Source organism: Emys orbicularis, chromosome 5, assembly GCF_028017835.1.
Source record: "Emys orbicularis isolate rEmyOrb1 chromosome 5, rEmyOrb1.hap1, whole genome shotgun sequence".
In the NCBI taxonomy this organism is placed as follows: domain Eukaryota; kingdom Metazoa; phylum Chordata; order Testudines; family Emydidae; genus Emys; species Emys orbicularis.
In genome coordinates, this window is record NC_088687.1 from 111,706,383 (window position 1) to 111,727,038 (window position 20,656).

The window sequence follows — 20,656 nt, forward strand, 5'->3', positions numbered from 1 at the left end:
CTGACTAACCTAATTGCCTTCTATGATGAGATAACTGGCTCTGTGGATGAGGGGAAAGCAGTGGATGTGTTATTCCTTGACTTTAGCAAAGCTTTTGATACGGTCTCCCACAGTATTCTTGCTGCCAAGTTAAAGAAGTATGGGCTGGATGAATGGACTGTAAGGTGGATAGAAAGCTGGCTAGATCGTCGGGCTCAACGGGTAGTGATCAATGGCTCCATGTCTAGTTGGCAGCCAGTTTCAAGCGGAGTGCCCCAAGGGTCGGTCTTGGGGCCGGTTTTGTTTAATATCTTTATTAATGATCTGGAGGATGGTGTGGACTGCACTCTCCGCAAGTTTGCCGATGACACTAAACTAGGAGGCGTGGTAGATACACTAGAGGGTAGGGATCGGATACAGAGGGACCTAGACAAATTAGAGGATTGGGCCAAAAGAAACCTCATGAGGTTCAACAAGGACAAGTGCAGAGTCCTGCACTTAGGACGGAAGAATCCCATGCACAGCTACAGACTAGGGACCGAATGGCTAGGTAGCAGTTCTGCAGAAAAGGACCTAGGGGTCACAGTGGACGTGAAGCTGGATATGAGTCAACAGTGTGCTCTTGTTGCCAAGAAGGCTAACGGCATTTTGGGCTGTATAAGTAGGGGCATTGCCAGCAGATCGAGGGATGTGATCGTTCCCCTTTATTCGACATTGGTGAGGCCTCATCTGGAGTACTGTGTCCAGTTTTGGGCCCCACACTACAAGAAGGATGTGGAAAAATTGGAAAGAGTCCAGCGGAGGGCAACAAAAATGATTAGGGGTCTGGAGCACATGACTTATGAGGAGAGGCTGAGGGAACTGGGATTGTTTAGTCTCCAGAAGAGAAGAATGAGGGGGGATTTGATAGCAGCCTTCAACTACTTGAAGGGGGGTTCCAAAGAGGATGGAACTCGGCTGTTCTCAATGGTGGCAGATGACAGAACAAGGAGCAATGGTCTCAAGTTGCAGTGGGGGAGGTCTAGGTTGGATATTAGGAAACACTATTTCACTAGGAGGGTGGTGAAGCACTGGAATGCGTTACCTAGGGAGATGGTGGAGTCTCCTTCCTTGGAGGTTTTTAAGGCCCGGCTTGACAAAGCCCTGGCTGGGATGATTTAGTTGGGAATTGGTCCTGCTTTGAGCAGGGGGTTGGACTAGATGACCTCCTGAGGTCCCTTCCAACCCTGATATTCTATGATTCTATGATTAGTGAAATGTAGCATAAGCTTTAAATTTGCAACTGCTGTCCAATCAATAAGAAGATCACACCATCCGAATAATGCTACGATATGTGACATTATCTATTTAATTGTTACATTTCTTGGGACTTGTGAACGCTGTCATAACGAAAACGAACACCATTTGTACTGGCAGACTTGCCCCCCCCCCCATTCAACACTTTTCATGAATATATTGAAAAATGAGATACCAGATTAAATAAATTGTGTGTGTCACATCAAAACAAAGATATTAACATTATTTGTAGCAGAAATGTTCCAAGTAAACTGTAGTGAACTTACCTATGCAATGCATTGAATAGGATTTTCAAATAGTATAAATCTTGTTAGGTGTCAACTTGCCACAGCAGGGATATGTAGACCTTATTCCCCATATTTTCATGACAAGAACAAAAGTGCGCTTTGGCATAGTTTTCAAATGCATCAAATTAGTATCCAAACCAGAATTTATTGCTAATAAAAAAGTTTAGTAAAGAAGGTCCTGTGAACTGTAATAAAAGGCTCCTATATCTTTGGTACCCTAGATCCTAACATGACAAGGCTATTATTATGTGCTCTACCCCCAACATCTTCCATATAGATATTTTCCCTGCAGCCATGTTGTTTTAATTTGAGCACAGCAACAGCATTTCCCCCCCCCGAAAGGTATCTCCGTTAATCAAATTGCACCATCTCCAACAGAATGGCCTATGGCTTACAGCTCACTGGGCACATCATGTATTATCCTGTGTGGTACAGAATGTACTTCCTGTGCAAAAAGAATTATTAGTACTGATCTCCCCAATACTGTCAGCTGAGGCCCCACACAGCATGACAATGTTGTAAAGTTACTGTGTTGGAATGTTTCAAAAGGGTTCACATTCTGCCAATCTGTTCTCTCTGCTCCGGAGCCCTTTTTCAGTGTCATCACAAACTGGTCTTTGTCTTTCAATAAAGGTGATCCTAACAGGATTAAATGTAATTTAGAATCAATAAGGTGAAGACTGGTATCAGGCAGTCTTATAGGAGAATGGTTTATCAGAATGTATAGGATTTGCAAGGTTTTCCATGACCCGTTCTGCTGTAAAAAATCAAATTTGAGAATGACATCTTTCTTGCAGTCAAAGCCACCCTCTCACTGCTTCTACAGTGCAAGCAAATCCATTCACAGTCCATTAAAGAAATAAGAACTGTATATTATATTTTATGAGTAAAAGCACATTTACAAGAAAACTGAAAACATAATGTAGAATTCCCATCACGGTCTCGTTTATTGCGGCTATAGTGGTAAATAAAATGTTTTCAGTTCTGCATGATACTCTGGCTTAATATACAAAGGCATGTAAAGCCAACTGCATGAAAAGGCTTGAGCTTGGATTCCCAGAGTGGCAGCTCCTAAATCATAACACTGCTAGCAGTAATATTCAGCATATTGGTTTCTCAGGTCTGTCTCTATCTGTATACAGTACATGTTGTGAAAAGGTCATTCTTTACAGAAGTTTCCTTCCCATTGGCAAGGCAAAATGGTGGATAAAGACATTAGCAAAATTCTACTACAGGAAAAGTCTGATTCTTATTTCACCTCTGATAGAAGTAATAACACTTCTGTATCACCTTCCACCCAAGGGTCTCCTGGTGCTTTAAAGAATCAAGGATATCTATCAGAGGGGTAGCCGTGTTAGTCTGAATCTGTAAAAAGCAACAGAGGGTCCTGTGGCACCTTTAAGACTAACAGAAGTATTGGGAGCATAAGCTTTCGTGGGTAAGAACCTCACTTCTTCAGATGTAATCCTCATCTAACCATTCACCTGTTCCTCCTAGTGTTTGTTGCTCTTTCTCAAGCTACAAATCACTAGAACTTGAGGTTAAGGCGAACAGTCATTTGTCATAGTAGGATGATTACCCTTAGGGTGTCAGCAACCAGAGGGTGATACATTCTCACCCACTAGCCATTCTGGGTGAATTGATATCTGTTTACTGGAATTAAGGGTGTGGGCATATCAAAACTGCACTGAAAGGAAAGTTAGTTACAACCTTCACTGTGGTGAGACCTTCTCTCCATAATGTAGCATGTTACATTTACAAAGCACCTTACTAATTAATCCTCAGGGTTGTCCCTATGAAGTAAGTATTTTAGCCCCATTTTTACAGATGAGGATGCAGAGAGGGTATACATGACTTAGCAGTGTGTGAGAAAGGGAAGAAATGACCCTTATATAGATGGTGAAATCCAAACATATACAGGAAATAAAATGTTCACATACGTAGATAGGTAGATATTACCCCAATATACAAATGGATAAAATGAGAAACAGATGTTAAGGGATTTCCCTCAGTGATACTGTAGATTAGGCATCTGCCTATCAAATCCCCAATAAGCACTTACTGTGTGAGAAAAATTACCTAAAACACACTCTCTCTCTCTCTCTCTTTCTCCCTTGGTTATTCCATTTTAAAGTGGGAATCATAACTGTTTACTTCACAGTGGTTATCTGTGGCCAAACTAAATAATATTTTTAAAGTATTATGGTCAGCTAATGGAAGAGAACCCAGGACTTCCTTGTAGCCAGCTTGTGCTCACTCCTCTAAACCTTGGGGAAAGTAGTGAGAGCAAGATGATCATTATCACTTTTTTTTTTAGGGTAATTCTATTCAAGATTTTGTACCTGTGGCACTATACCATGAAATTTGCAAGAAGCATAAGTGTACACTTATAAACTCATCAGTGCCTGACTGGAGCTTCCAATGCTGCCCTTTTTGGGGGAACTACAGCACAATATACAACTATGGCAACAGACTCTAGAAAGTGGTACTTGAGGTCCAATTAAAAGTCTGTGGAATTCACTGAGAAGGAATTATTCCAATTTTGAGGCATAGATGTCTCTTTGGTGGTGAGTGGGGCAGGACGGGGGGGGGGGGGGGGAATCCCATTGCATTTCTAGATACAATAAAAGGGTAACAAAAAGCAAAAAAAAAAATGTGTTTAAGGTATCAATTTTTGTGTGCCACAATCCTGGTAAGATGTAAATAACTCACAGTAATGAAGTCCAAATGTAAAGCATTAAAAAACAAAACAGAAAAAAACCCAAGCAACCAGTTTTCCCAAGTACTTTTGGTGCTATTTTCTTGGAAATACCACGGCTCTTGTGGAAAAATGCAAAACATTTGTAAGATTATTGTTCTCCTTTCTTGATGGGTGAGCATCATTTATTTGCACCAGTACACACCTTATTGTGTTATGATTGTACAAGTCCATGTACAATTACTTTAAAAAAACCCTCCAAGATAAAAACACTCATTCAGTTTTTAAAATAATTAAGTCTCACGTTTATCATCTTTCCTCTCCACTTTTTAAAAGCTTTTTCATACTTTATGTTCTGTATTATATGCCACTAAAGACAATTATATCCTAAAATATGGTGATCACTACCAAATATGGTAATCCAGTATTAGACAGAATTAATTCTATCTAACTTGATTTATCATCTGCTTCTCTAGTAATGAAACACAGCATCCTATTTGGCTTGTACACTGCATCTAGAAATTCAACAACAGCTTTTAAGAATTATCAAACAACTTCTGTGCTAGTCACTATGCTGGGGATTTTTTTTAGTGTATTAACTGTGGATATCCTCATTTATATACAACATTGTATATAGAATTTGCTCATTTATATACATAAGTTAATGACTGAGTCTTGCAGCCTTGTCTATTTGTGATCACTGTTTCTCATGTGATCCTCAGTCACTTCACTTACCATAGTCTCATTACTTAATCAAATTAAATCTAAAGTATTGCCTCTAATATTAAAAAAGGAAGAAAAAAAAAACACCCGGATCCTCTATTAAATTGACAAAAAAAAATCCCCTTCAGTTTTAACAGAGCTGGTCAACATTTTTTTGCATGAAAATATTTACTCTTGAAAAATGTGAGTTTCTCAATATCAAAAATTTCTTGAGAAAATGTTGATTTCAGTGTAATTTTTTTTTTCCAATTGGAAAATTTGAGACAACAAAATCTTTAGCTTGAATTGAAATTTCAAAACAAAACCATTTTTGTTTCATTTTGACTTAAAACACTGTTTCCTCCTTTCAGTTTTTGGGAAATGAAAGACTTGTTTTTCATTTTGGGTGTTTGGATTTTCAGAGTTTTCTCCCCTTTCTCTCCCTTTTATTTCAGCTGCAAAAAGTGAGACACCAGTAAGAAAGTGTGGAAAGCTCTGCTTCCCTCCCACACTGCTACCATGGTGGGAAGGGGCAGCGGCATAAGGGGTTGCCTTGCACCCGCTTACAATATTGTACCACTGCAGGAGGTGCTGGAGATCTATTTTTAGCTCACTAGTACAAGTATGTCTCCTCAAGGTGGAAATTAAATCTCCAGCCTGAAGTGTAGACACAGTCTAAAGACAAGATGTGACAGGATGACACAAGCAAGTGGGTCAGGATGGGGACAGAGAAGACATAGCAACAGTGTCAATGAACACTTCAGTCTTTGTTACCATGGCAGATTCATATCCTTCATTTATGGACAGGTACTGTAAGGGTGTTAGGCACTTTCAGCTCCCATTGAACAACCAGGCCTCTCATGTATAAAGATTTAGGCCCCAGTTCTGCAGAGTATGTGGTAAAGCCCATTAATGGGGTAGATCCTCAGCTAGTGCAAATGGTGATCACTCAGTTGAAGCCAATGGAGGTCTAACAAATTACACCAGTTGAGGATCTGCCTCATTGACTTTGATGGGACTAAACAGGTGCTTAAATGTCTTTCTGAATAGGGACCATTTACTGAATTGGGGCCTTAAAAAGGATAACTGACAGCTTTAATAGGAGTTTTCATGCTGGCAGCTTTAATCACAAATTGAGAATTAACTAATCATTTAAAGTTTAGCAACTTCTAAAATTACTTTCAATAAGCAGATGCAATAGTAAAGCTGTTTTGTCTTAGAGTGATTTTGGGGGTGTTAATTTCTGTAATCAATTAAGAGAACATGAGAAAGAAATGTGGCTCTATCCAAACATGTACGTTTTCATTTAAATAAAACAGAAATAAAATGCACCCTCTCCAGCACTCTGATGACCTTCCAGATTTCTATGTACAGTATCTATGGATATTTAAGTATAATTAACAACTTCCATTTCAGTATTTAACTTCTTCAAGTTCTGGTTTTTTTGGCGGTCAAAAGCTAATCAATCTTGTCTCAAATGCTAATACAAGCAATTAAAAATAACATTAATTGAAATACTGCAGGGGCTGTTAGGGTTTTTTTTTTTATTTTAACCTCATGGCAACACTAATTTACAGTACTAATTAGTGAATTGCCCTTTGTATTATAAATCTTTGGAAGGGAGAACTGGCCTTTAAAGCCCAACAGAGAGATGCAGATGGTCACTGCACTTTCAGTAAGCCTGCATGCCAGCACTCAGAATATTTATTTCACCTGGTAGACCAAATGTGATGGAATATATTATTTACAATGAAAACTATTAATTTCTTTTGCAGACAAAAATGCATTGCCCATTTGTACTATTGTAAAACTTATAAATCTGCCCTGTAGAATAAAATAATATTCTACCAATGTCCTAATTAAAATCAAGAAAATACCCCTATCTTCTACAGGACTAGGAGGAGAAGGTAAATTGTAAATAAGATATACTATAAAACATAACAAGGAAGAATGAGTAAGAAACACAAATAAGATAAAGACTGCATAAGAAACACAAATAAAATAAACAATATACATTAGTTTTGAGTAAATGTGGTTTAAGAACTTTTATTGTGCTATTTGATATTAACAATTGACAAAGTACAAAACATTAAATAAAAATTAAATCATTCATATTTTACCTTTTTATTTTTTTTTTTAACGTAAATCCAGTTTAACATTAACATTAGGGCTATTCAACCCTCTATCCCAAGTCACTTAGGGTATCTTCATTGCGTAGAAACTATCTTCAAGTGAACATGAAAGACATCCAGAAATGTAACATAAGCTCAAGGAGACTTTGATTTAACAGCCAGGCTGAGCACCCTTAGTGATCACACTATAATCTATGCAAACAAGTGAGCCCTAATTCTCTTTTTGGGCTACCATTACAGCACTTTCCTGATGATACGGGGCTCAATTTTGCAACATACAGTCAGCGGGATTTGAGGGTATACGTCATATTCTATGAGGTGTGTGGCATATTCCAGGATCAGGACCACTGATAGGAATTTTTTTGGCTTTTTAAAAAGACTGGGAATGAAATGTGTCATACTTTACTTCCTATGCAAGCAGAGCACTAGACAGTGCCAGCTATTATATTGTACATATGCACATGCTTAGACAGCTATAACAATGGGAGGGTGGAAAGTAATAGTTTCAGATGTATGAGTCAACAAGAAGTGAAGGAAAATTATTTCATTAGGTGGAGTTGGTCAATCCCAGAAGAACTGTGTAATGCCATTATAGAATTCCGATTTATGATGTTCATTAGGCAGGTATACCATGAACACAGCTGTAAAGGTCTGACATACCAGAAATCCAAGTAGGGCTCTCTTACAATAGAAAGTAATGCTGTCCCTGACTTATGGATTAGCGGTAGGATCTCCTGCTATGGGAAGCCAATGATCTCATTTCGCAAAAGCAGGAAACCCAAATTAAGAGAGGCTTGAAGCATTCAATAGATCTACTCAGGGATCTAGATCCAAAACCACTGAATCAAAAAGCCTGCACACTGCATGAAAATATAAAAAACTGGATTGGTTAGAATCTCACTGACTGTTTATGCAGTGCCAAAGTGGAACTGTCAAGCATGGTGCAGAAGTGATTAGTTACTAACAAAAATGCTGATTCAATTACACTTTATATTATTTGGGCTATTGTTATGATGTGCCTTAAAGCCCTATCTTCACCTTGCATTAATATCAAGAGTTGCACACAGTCCTTCTTACACAATATGCTTGAGAGTGATGTTAGATCATACTCTCTATAGTTGGCTTTTATTTCAATAAAAAACTACAGGAAGTCTGGTTGAAAGGACTCCTCAGGACTTTCCCTGGCCTGCTTTGTTTCAAACATGCCTGTGCTGTAAATAACCCTGATAAGCAACAGACATTAGCCACAAAAGTTTATGACCCATCTCCTTGGCTGAATCTGAAGTGCACACAGGATAACTCAGGGGAGAATCTCTATCTTGTGCTGGATGCTAGTGGCCCTATGGGACCAATCTAGCAGCCAATGATGGTAATACTGGGAGTGTAGACAAGGATTTAATCTCAGTCTATGCTATGCTGCAGTAAAAATGCTGGCAGCCAGTGTTGCCTTGTCTACACTAAGGTTCTCCATATTGCCACCATTGGTGGAGTTACACTGATGTTAGCAATCCTGGAAAATTAAAGAAAAAAATGCCTAATGCAAACAAGAAAGTGAATAAAATGTTCCTTGAAACTGATGCAAGTTAGAACAAAGCAGTCAGGCACAAAAGGAGAGAAGAGAAAAAGAACAAAAGAAGCTTACTCCACGGTGAGGAGAGAAAAATCACACCAATGGAGCATAACTGCAGTCCCAGCTTTGCTCTGAAAGCTGCTGCTGCCAACAACCCTCACACTGCAGTTAGTGAGACCAAGTCTTCCATCTCTAATGTCAAGGGCCAGGAGGTTAATTTTTACAGAAATAGATTTTAAGCAGATATTCAAATGTTATTGCAACTTGAAGTTTATTATGAACTTTGCCTGTTAGATCCTGATAAGCTGGACAATCTAGAGAGGAGGTATGCGACTCCTACGTGAAAATAGAGCATGTGTAAGATTTAACTTCAACATAAGAGCTGAATATAAAATTTTTATTCTTCATTAATCTATTACCCCAGCTGTAAAATGGGAAAATTAATAATAATACCTACTGTACCCATCCTTTGAAAAGCACTTAGAGATCCTGGGATGAAAGACACTACACAGAGTAACAGCAAAGTGTTATTAGTTTCTCTCTTTCTCGCTCCTCTGTTCACACCCAACACAAATGCCAAAGAGAGAAAAATAAAGTCTTAATCCTACCAGAGCACGTTGTTATAACAGTGGAACAGGTAAAATAGATGTGGCTTTTATAATAAAAAAGGAACAAAGCCAGCAATCTTACTCATTTATATATTAAGTCTTCTGGTCTTTTGTGAACAGCTGCACATTGTACGCATCACATGTAAGAGCAAAACAACTTGTTTTTAATCTAAGCATCAGAGCTGTGTATTTCGTTTCTAGGAAAGGTTTGCAGTTTTTCATATTACTTTTCCTATTGCAAATGCTTCTTTTTTATAAAGAGTGATTTCAACTTTTTTCTCCCCGTTGTTAGAGGCGGAAGGCTGTTTGGTATTGTATACTGAACCCTTTGCTATAACAGGGCTTTTTTCTTTGGCTCAGATGTGAGCTTTGTTACAGCAAGAGTATACTGACAAAATTTTCAAAGCCGTGTGAATACATTTTAAAGGGATCCCATCAACTTCAAGATACACATTTCTGTCTGACAACTTTTTACCTACGGTGGGCCAAATTGTGCCTTTTGGCACAGCCCTGCACAAAGCTTGGTCCGGAACCTGCCCCACCCCTGGAGGCACTGTGCTTGAGAGAGGTCCTTCTGAGGTGAAATTCCCATGCTGCTGCCCCTTCTCCTTGGGAGAGGGTGGGGGCAGTAATTATATTTATAAGATTACTCAAACTGAAAGAATTAGAAGGGGTGTGCATGCGTGTGTGTGTGTCTCTGTGTGTGTGTGTGTGTTAAATCCTATACTTGTGTTGATTTGCTTTCTTCATTTGTCAACACTTTCTGTATAATCGTTTTCACTATAATCCTTTTCTTCTGCTTGTTTGGGGCTTTCACGCAGCCTCAGGAGAAAGAAAAGCATATGAACACAGGAGAAGGTGGCTGTAAAATTACAAGAGCTGGCAGGAAAGTCACAGGCAGTTGAAACTACTTGTAGCTCACATTTAAAACTAATTAGATTTCAAGTTGACAGTGTTCCTTTAAACATACAGTTTAAAACACAGTTGCCAAATCCACTACAAAGTAACTTGCCAGTTATTTTACTTCCTCCCTCCTTACACAACAAGGAAAACCATGTATTCCTAACTGAACCTGTCAGTTTAATTATTATATAAAAACAGATAGACTAGTCAGCATTTTCTAAAATATTATATTTTTTATTTTACCATACATGGCTTCTTAGGAAGGAGACAACTCTTGGTACCAAAAGGCAGATCATCACAGCTCTTCAGTTGATTTTGTTAGTCCATTGTTGGAGATAACTTTGGCATATTCTATTGATGATTGGTAAGGAACACGAGGGAGAGCTGGGTTTTCGAAGTCAACATGGAAAAGTCCAAATCGACAGCTGTATCCACAAGTCCATTCAAAGTTGTCAAGGAGGGACCACACAAAATATCCATTAAGATGGACATCATCAAGAGAGATGGCTGAAATTAACACAACAAATGTAACCTTACAAATGTAGAACATATATAGCTTGCTTAAATGAATCCACATGTTCCATAGAATCTCTATTGATAGTAATTCCATGCTCTAATAAGAATATAACAGTAGGGATCTATTACCGACCACCTGACCAGGACAGTGATAGTGACGATGAAATGCTAAGGGAGATTAAAGAGGCTATCAAAATAAAGAACTCAATAATAGTGGGGGATTTCAATTATCTCCATATTGACTGGGTACATGACACCTCAGGATGAAATGCAGAGACAAAATTTCTCGATACTTTAAATGACTGCTTCTTGGAGCAGCTGGTACAGGATCCCACAAGGGGAGAGGCAATTCTCGATCTAGTCCTGAGTGGAGCGCAGGATCTGGTCCAAGAGGTAACTATAACAGGACCACTTGGAAATAGTGACCATAAAATAACATTTAACATTCCTGTGGTGGGAAGAACACCTCAACAGCCCAACACTGTGGCATTTAATTTCAGAAAGGGGAACTATGCAAAAACGAGGAGGTTAGTTAAACAGAAATTAAAAGGTACAGTGACTAGAGTGAAATCCCTGCAAGCTGCATGGACACTTTTCAAAGACACCATAATAGAGGCCCAACTTAATTGTATACCCCAAAGTAAAAAACACAGTAAAAGAACTTTAAAAGAGCCACTGTGGCTTAACAACCATGTAAAAGAAGCAGTGAGAGGCATCTTTTAAACAGTAGAAGTCAAATCCTAGTGAGGTAAATAGAAAGGAGCATAAACACTGCCAAATTAAGTGTAAAAATGTAATAAGAAAAGCCAAAAAGGAGTTTGAAGAACAGCTAGCCAAAAACTCAAAAGGTAATAACAAAATGTTTTTTAAGTACATCAGAAGCAGGAAGCCTGCTAAACAACCAGTGGGGCCCTTGGACAATCGAGATACAAAAGGAGCACTTAAAGACGATAAAGTCATTGCGGAAAAACTAAATGAATTCTTTGCTTCAGTCTTCATGGCTGAGGATGTTAGGGAGATTCCCAAACCTGAGCCGTCCTTTGTAGGTGACAAATCTGAGGAATTGTCACAGATTGAAGTGTAGCTAAAGGAGGTTTTGGAATTAATTGATAAACTTCACAGTAACAAGTCACCAGGATCAGATGGCATTCACCCAAGAGTTCTGAAAGAACTCAAATGTGAAATTGCGGAACTATTAACTATAGTTTGTAACCTGTTCTATAAATCAGCTTCTGTACCCAATGACTGGAAGATAGCTAATGTAATGCCAATATTTAAAAAGGGCTCTAGAGGTGATCCCAGCAATTACAGACCGGTAAGTCTAATGTCAGTTCCCGGCAAATTAGTTGAAACAATAGTAAAGAATAAAATTCAGACACATAGAAGAACATAAATTGTTGGGCAAAAGTCAACATGGTTTCTGTAAAGGAAAATCATGTCTTACTAATCTATGAGAGTTCTTTGAAGGGGTCAACAAACATGTGGACAAGGGAGATCCAGTGGACGTAGTGTACTTGGATTTCCAGAAAGCCTTAGACAAGGTCCCTCACCAAAGGCTCTTACATAAGTTAAGTTGTCATGGGATAAGAGGGAAGATCCTTTCATGGATTGAGAAATGGTTAAAAGACAGGGAACAAAGGGTAAGAATAAATGGTAAATTTTCAGAATGGAGAGGGGTAACTAGTGATGTTCCCCATGGGTCAGTCCTAGGACCAATCCTATTCAACTTATTCATAAATGATCTGCAGAAAGGGGTAAACAGTGAGGTGGCAAAGTTTGCAGATGATACTAAGCTACTCAAGATAGTTAAGACCAAAGCAGACTGTGAAGAACTTCAAAAAGATCTCACAAAACTAAGTGATTGGGCAACAAAATGGCAAATGAAATTTAATGTGGATAAATGTAAAGTAATGCACATTGGAAAAAATAACCCCAACTATACATACAATATGATGGGGACTAATTTAGCTACAACTAATCAGGAAAGAGATCTTGGAGTCATCGTGGATAGTTCTCTGAAGACGTCCATGCAGTGTGCAGTGGCAGTCAAAAAAGCAAACAGGATGTTAGGAATCATTCAAAAAGGGATAGAGAATAAGACAGAGAATATCTTATTGCCCTTATATAAATCCATGATACGCCCACATCTTGAATACTGCGTACAGATGTGGTCTCCTCATCTCAAAAAAGATATACTGACATTAGAAAAAGTTCAGAAAAGGGCAACTAAAATGATTAGGGGTTTGGAACGGGTCCCATATGAGGAGAGATTAAAGAGGCTAGGACTTTTCAGCTTGGAAAAGAGGAGACTAAGGGGGGATATGATCGAGGTATATAAAATCATGAGTGGTGTGGAGAAAGTGGATAAGGAAAAGTTATTTACTTGTTCCCATAATATAAGAATTAGGGGCCACCAAATGAAATTAATGGGCAGCAGGTTTAAAACAAATAAAAGGAAGTTCTTCTTCACACAGCGCACAGTCAACTTGTGGAACTCCTTGCCTGAGGAGGTTGTGAAGGCTAGGACTATAACAGGGTTTAAAAGAGAACTAGATAAATTCATGGAGATGAAGTCCATTAATGGCTATTAGCCAGGATGGGTAAGGAATAGTGTCCCTAGCCTCTGTTTGTCAGAGGGTGGAGATGGATGGCAGGAGAGAGATCACTTGATCATTACCTGTTAGGTTCACTCCCTCTGGAACACCTGGCATTGGTCACTGTCGGTAGACAGGATACTGGGCTGGATGGACCTTTGGTCTGACCCAGTATGGCCATTCTTACGTTGCAATTAACTGAATTTTTTATATTCCACTTTTTGACAGTACCTGCTATGGCAACAACTATGTAAATATCAATACTGACAGCCCATGAAAAGATATATTCTTTGCCAGGATAGTAGCTCAGAGAACTGGTCTGCTTTTACTTTCCTGGAGCATCCCAGGCAGTAAGGTAAAGAGAAGCATTAGCAGAGTTGGATATGACAGTGCTTTACTGTTCAATGTTTGGTCCTATACACTGCTGTCAGTCTCACACCTTCATAGTCACTACAACTCACTAAACTACAAAAAGGACAGTTGACCTTATGTGGAACTCTCTATAACAAGACAATAGGAGCCTCTTTGGCTGCATTCTACCAAGCTAGCTCTAAGGTGAATACAAGACAATACCCAGTGTAGACCTTCACTATTTAAAATGTCTTAATTTATTAAAATTGACAGGCCAAGAAAGTGAAAAATATTCTTCAAACAATTCCTTATAAAACAAAATCCTGAAACCTAGAACATATGCCATGCTCTTTCCTCTTTTCACATCTAACACCTCCAATCCCTCAGAAGTGACTCATTGATTTAGAGACTGGGTGTTAAAGTGTTCTCTAATTCCATACAGTATATATGCCATGTTGAGTAAGGTTGCCCACTTGCGCATAAATGTGATCACATAACATACAACAGCAGGAAAATAATGTGCACAATTTACTTTTGAAACAATATTTTAAATCCTAAATTCTTCAATATGCAACATACATATTTCCTGAACCAAAGCTAAAGTTACCATTCATTGTTTGACTGACCTCTGCTGCAGTTGTACATGATGCAGGGACATACGTGAGAGAAAAAGGTTGAAAAAATAATCAAGTGATAATTTGTCTGACTAGCTGGTGGTTTCCTTGAATAAAATATGAAGAGCAATTGCATGAAAATTGATAATGCACATATAACTTGGATAATCAAAAAGCAAGCAAAAATTAAGTATACGAAAACCTGGATTCCTTTGATTGGTTTAACTGGGAAGATAAAACAAAACTAATCTGCTTCTTTCTTCCATATTCCTGGAACCATAATTGTGTGTGTCACTAATTATATATTTGCATAATTTTTGAACAAAATGTAACAGAAAATCAGTGTATCAACAATAAATGCTGTTTCTCCTGTAAACCAAAGGGAAAAAGTAATCTTTTAAATTGCCACTAGTTCCACAGCAGTTATGAATATTCAGAAGCAATAGTGGGAACATGCCTCTGCTTTTTGTCACAGAAAAATATTTAGGTATAGAATTGCTTAGGTACAATCCAAAAAGAGTCTGACATAGTCTCTGAACTACACAATGCTGTGCTATTGTTAGGAAATAAACCACTGAGGAACCTACTGTACATGTCTTTCTGCGTCCAATAGACAAAATAGGGAACGAAACATCATCATGTGACTTGTCAATTTGATTTATGAGGTACCTAAATCTTGGATGGGGGGGGAACTTGTGTATGAAATCTCTGCTCAAAACAGCATTGCACACAAAGATAACTAAGACTGACAGGGATGGCTGTTGGTCCAAGGAAGCTGGAACAAATGTGATAAGCACTGCTCTTCTTGTGTTTCTAGTGCTTTTGACTTAAAACTATTAAAAGGGAGGGGGAGGAGAAGACAAGTCAAATAAAAAGATGAAAGACAAAAATAATATCCATGGTGAACTTTTGATACACTGCTGCCTTGATAATAGGACATTCTCCAAATAGTGAATTTCATGCCGATACTTTGATTAGAAAACACATTAGGAGCTCATTATTTCTAAGCCTTGAGCACGATTTCCCAACATTTCTAGTTAAACTGTGCACTCTCTCTATACTGCACAGACCATTAAAGACTTTTTTTTTTTTTTTTTTTTTTTTGGTAAATGATAGTCCCTCCCAAAGTTCAATAAAGAGTATTTTCACTGCAGTTTCAAAATACAAATACCTCATGCTTCTAACAATTATGATTAATTCGTCTCTCGCCACCTTTAGAGCACAGGACAAGACACATCTCTTTACTAAGGCCTTTTCCAGTTTTGACAGGGCTGACAAGCTTTTCCTCACCTAGGATATCTTTTTACACTGGACTCATCTAAGCACGTTAGGAGAGAACAGACCACGACTGGATAGCAACTGCCTCTTTTAATCTTTGCTGTGCTGTCTAGATACTATGATGTCAGGCACGATATAAATAGACATAGATCTCTCTGCCCCCATTATGCCATTAATCACCATAACTGGAAGTTGTGCTAATTACTCTGCCAATGTGGGTGGCCACAATAGCTGAAGGAGATCCTTTAGGTGTACTGCCAAGTATCTAATTTGTCTGGTCATTTTTCACATTAACTATCTATTCCTTGTAGGGTTATTTCTGTGTACTCATTTTTCCTTGATAGCTTTGCTACCTTTGGCCTGGTCTACACTATGACTTTAATTCGGATTTAGCAGTGTTAAATCGAATTAACCCTGCACCCGTCCACACAGCGGAGCCATTTATTTCGAAATAAAGGGCTCTTAAAATCGATTTCTGTACTCCACCCCGACAAGCGGAGTAGCGCCAAAATCGATTTTGTCAATTCGAATTAGGGTTAGTGTGGCCGCAATTCTTATAGACTCATAGACTCATAGACTTTAAGGTCAGAAGGGACCAATATGGTCATCTAGTCTGACCTCCCGCATGATGCAGGCCACAAAAGCTGACCCACCCACAACAGAATCTTCCAGCCTGCGACCCCTGCCCTATGCTGCGGAGGAAGGCGAAAAACCTCCAGGGTCTCTGCCAATCTACCCTGGAGGAAAATTCCTTCCCGACCCCAAATATGGCGATCAGCAGTACCCCGAGCATACAGGCAAGATTCTACAGCCGGACCCTCATTTTACCCGCGATGGCACGTTAATGCCTAATTGACTAAAATCACGTTATCCCTTCAAACCATTCCCTCCATAAACTTATCAAGCCTAATCTTGAAGCCAGAAAGGTCTTTCGCCCCCACCGTTTCCCTCGGAAGGCTGTTCCAAAATTTCACCCCTCTGACGGTTAGAAACCTTCTTCTAATTTCAAGCCTAAACTTCCCCACGGCCAGTTTATATCCATTTGTTCTCGTGTCCACATTACTACTGAGCTGAAATAATTCCTCTCCCTCCTTGGTATTAATCCCTTTGATATATTTAAAGATAGCAATCATATCCCCCCTCAGCCTTCTTTTGGTTAGGCTAAACAAACCGAGCTCCTCGAGTCGATGGTATTGGCCTCCGGGAGCTGTCCCAGAGTGCACCATTGTGACCGCTCTGGACAGCAATCTGAACTTGCATGCACTGGCCAGGTAGACAGGAAAAGCCCCAGGAAAATTTGAATTTCATTTCCTGTTTGCCCAGCGTGGAGAGCACAGGTGACCACAGATACCACAGATACCTCAGCTCATCAGCACAGGTAACCATGCAGGCTGATAATCGAAAAAGAGCACCAGCATGGACCGCACGGGAGGTACTGGATCTGATCGCTATATGGGGAGAGGATTCAGTGCTAGCAGAACTTCGTTCGAAAAGATGAAATGCCAAAACTTTTGAAAAAATCTCCAAGGGCATGATGGAGAGAGGCCACAATAGGGACTCAGATCAGTGCCGCGTGAAAGTCAAGGAGCTCAGACAAGCCTATCAAAAAACAAAGGAGGCAAACGGTCGCTCCGGGTCAGAGCCGCGGACATGCCGCTTCTACGCCGAGCTGCATGCAATTCTAGGGGGGGCCGCCACCACTACCCCACCTGTGACCGTGGATTCCGGGTCGGGGATAGTCTCATCAGCTACACCTGAGGATTCTGCGGATGGGGAAGAGGAGGAGGAGGAGGAGGACGAGCTTGCAGAGAGCACCCAGCACTCCGTTCTCCCCAACAGCCAGGATCTTTTTCTCAGCCTGACTGAAGTACCCTCCCAAGCCTCCCAAGCCAGTAGCCAAGACCATGACCCCATGGAAGGGACCTCAGGTGAGTTTACTTTTTAAAATATAAAACATGGTTTAAAAGCAAGCGTTTTTTAATGATTAATTTGCCCTGAGGACTTGGGATGCATTCGCGGCCAGTACAGCTACTGGAAAAGTCTGTTAACGTGTCTGGGGATGGAGCGGAAATCCTCCAGGGACATCTCCATGAAGCTCTCCTGGAGGTACTCCAAAATCCTTGCCACAAGGTTTCTGGGCAGTGCAGCCTTATTCCGTCCTCCATGGTAGGACACTTGACCACGCCATGCTTGCAGCAAGTAATCTGGTATCATTGCCTGACAAAGCCTGGCAGCGTATGGTCCCGGTGTTTGCTGGCATTCAAGCAACATCCGTTCTTTATCTTGCTGTGTAATCCTCAGGAGAGTGATATCGCTCATGGTAACCTGGTTGAAATACGGGAACTTAATTAAGGGGACAGAGGTGGCCGTTCCTACTAGGCTGTTTGCCTGTGGCTGAAAAGAAATCCTTCCCTGCAGTTAGCCAAGCACAGGGGGGGGGGGAATTGGCCCTGAGCTTTTCGCGTTTGGCTAGCAGGGATCTTCCCTGTTACCAGCCATGCGGTCGGGGGAGGGGTACATTGATCATCCCAGGGAATTCATGGCGGGGGGGGGGGGCGGGGGGGTTAGTTTGGTTTCTGCAGGGATCTTCCCTGATACGTGCCATGCGGTGGGGGGAGGGATAAAGCGATCATCCCAGAGAATTGGATGGTGGGGGGGTTACTTTGTTTTCTGCTGCTGAAGGTTAACAGGAAAACCGCAGCAGTCAACAGGCTTTGCTTGGTATGTGGGAAAGGAGGGCGCAGAAGCCGAAAGACAATGGCTTACCATGGCTGCCTGCAAGCTGAATTCTGTTGCCCGGACCTGCATCTGTGATCTCTAACACCAAAGCCACAGGCACTCAATATTAAGGAAAATGCGACCTTGTACTGAAATCACATGTGCTATGTAATGTGAATAGTGTTTTTCACCATGAAAGAGTATAAGCATTGTTCTGTAAAATGTATCAGTTTAAAAACTTCTCTCCTTTCTTTCAACCCTCCCTCCAGCAGCTGCAAATTTTTCAAGCCTCCCTCCTCCGTCCCGAAGGCTATCTCAGATAAGGCGGCATAGAAAGAGGACGCGAGACGACATGTTCACAGAAATAATGGAATCCACCCGCAATGAAAGAGCTCATTTGAATGAGTGGAAGGACACTGTATCTAAATTTAGGAAAGATGCCAGTGAACGTGAGGTCTTGAGGGACGCTCAAGATGAGAGGTGGCAGGCTGCAACGCTGGGGCTGCTGCGTGAGCAAACGGACATGCTCCGGCGTCTGGTGGAGCTTCAGGAACGGCAGCAGGATGACAGAGTGCCGCTGCAGCCGCTGTATAACTTCCCTCCCCCCTCACCATGTTCCATATCCCCCTCACCCAGACGTGTAAGAACGCGGGGGGGGAGGCTCCGTGCACCCTCCCACTCCACCCCAGTGGACAGCCCAACCAAAAGGCTGTCATTATATTGAATTTGTTCAGTGGCCTTTTACTTCCCTCCTACCCTCCTCCCAAACCTCACCCAGATTACCTTCTTCGTTCTCTCCCTATGTTTATAATCACTTAATAAAGAATACATGATTTTTAAACGATAGTGACTTTATTTCCTTTGAAAGAAAGCTGGGGGAAGGGGGAGGGTGGGTTGCTTACAGAGAATGAATGAGTCAATAAAGGGGGCTGGTTTTCATGAAGGGAGAAACAAACAGAAATTTCACACTGTAGCCTGGCCAGTCATGAAACTGGTTTTCAAAGCTTCTCTGATGCACAGCGCTTCCTGGTGTGTTCTTCTAATCGCCCTGGTGTCTGGCTGCGCGTAATCAGCAGCCAGGCGATTTGCCTCAGCCTCCCACCCTGCCATAAAGGTCTCCCCCCTACTTTCACAGAGATTGTGGAGCACACAGCAAGCAGAAATAACAATGGGGAGATTTCTTTGGCTGAGGTCAGAGCGAGTTAGTAGCGATCGCCAGCGACCTTTTAAACTGCCAAATGCACATTCAACCACCATTCTGCACTTGCTCAGCCTGTAGTTAAACAGCTCCTGACTCCTGTCCAGGCTGCCTGTGTATGGCTTCATGAGCCATGGCATTAAGGGGTAGGCTGGGTCCCCAAGAATAACTATTGGCATTTCAACATCCCCAACGGTTATTTTCTGGTCCGGAAAGTAAGTCCCTTGCTGCAGCCCTTTAAACAGAGTAGTGTTCCTGAAGACGCGAGCATCATGAACCCTTCCCGGCCAGCCCGCGTTGATGTTGGTGAAACGTCCCTTGTGATCCACAAGTGCTTGCAGCACCATTGAAAAGTACCCCTTGCGGTTTATGTACTGGGTACCCTGGTGCTCCGGTGCCAAGATAGGGATGTGGGTTCCATCTATCGCCCCACCACAGTTAGGGAATCCCATTGCAGCAAAGCCATCCACTATGACCTGCACATCTCCCAGAGTCACTAGCTTGTGTAGCAGCACCTCAGTGATTGCTTTGGCTACTTGCATCACAGCAGCCCCCACAGTAGATTTGCCCACTCCAAATTGATTCCCGACTGACCGGTAGCTGTCTGGCGTTGCAAGCTTCCACAGGGCTATTGCCACTCGCTTCTCAACTGTGAGGGCTGCTCTCATCCTGATATTCTGGCGCTTCAGGGCAGGGGAAAGCAAGTCACAAAGTTCCATGAAAGTGCCCTTACGCATGCGAAAGTTCCACAGCCACTGGGAATCGTCCCACACCTGCAACACTATGCGGTCCCACCAGTCTGTGCTTGTTTCCCAGGCCCAGAATCGGCGTTCCATGCCTATAACCTGCCCCATTAACAGCATGATCTCCAAAGCACCGGGTCCCGCGGTTCGATAGAATTCCATGTCTATATCCTCATCACTCTCGTCGCCGCGCTGCTGTAGCCTGCTCCTCGCCGCCTGGTTTTCCAGGTTCTTGTTCAGCATAAACTGCACGATAAGGCGCGAGGTATTTACAATGTTCATGACTGCTGTCTTGAGCTGAGCGGGCTCCATGCTTGCCGTGGTATGGCGTCTGCACTGTTCACCCAGGAAAAAGGCGCAAAACGGTTGTCTGCCGTTGCTTCCTGGATAGGGGGGAGGATATTCCCAGAACCACCCGCGACAATGTTTTTGGCCCCATCATGCATTGGGATCTCAACCCAGAATTCCA

At 41.3% G+C, this 20,656-nt stretch overlaps 1 protein-coding gene across 1 annotated transcript in view; it reads right to left on the bottom strand.

Annotated features, from left to right (window-relative positions):
- Nucleotides 1–10,470: 10,470 nt before the first annotated feature.
- The window catches only part of LOC135879685 (cytosolic beta-glucosidase-like), a 49,778-nt gene continuing 39,592 nt past the window's right edge, over nt 10,471–20,656 (bottom strand). Inside the window, exon 5 of the mRNA XM_065405734.1 lies at nt 10,471–10,682. Within this exon, the coding sequence (XP_065261806.1) occupies nt 10,471–10,682 (212 nt within the window). The remainder of the gene's footprint in view (nt 10,683–20,656) is intronic.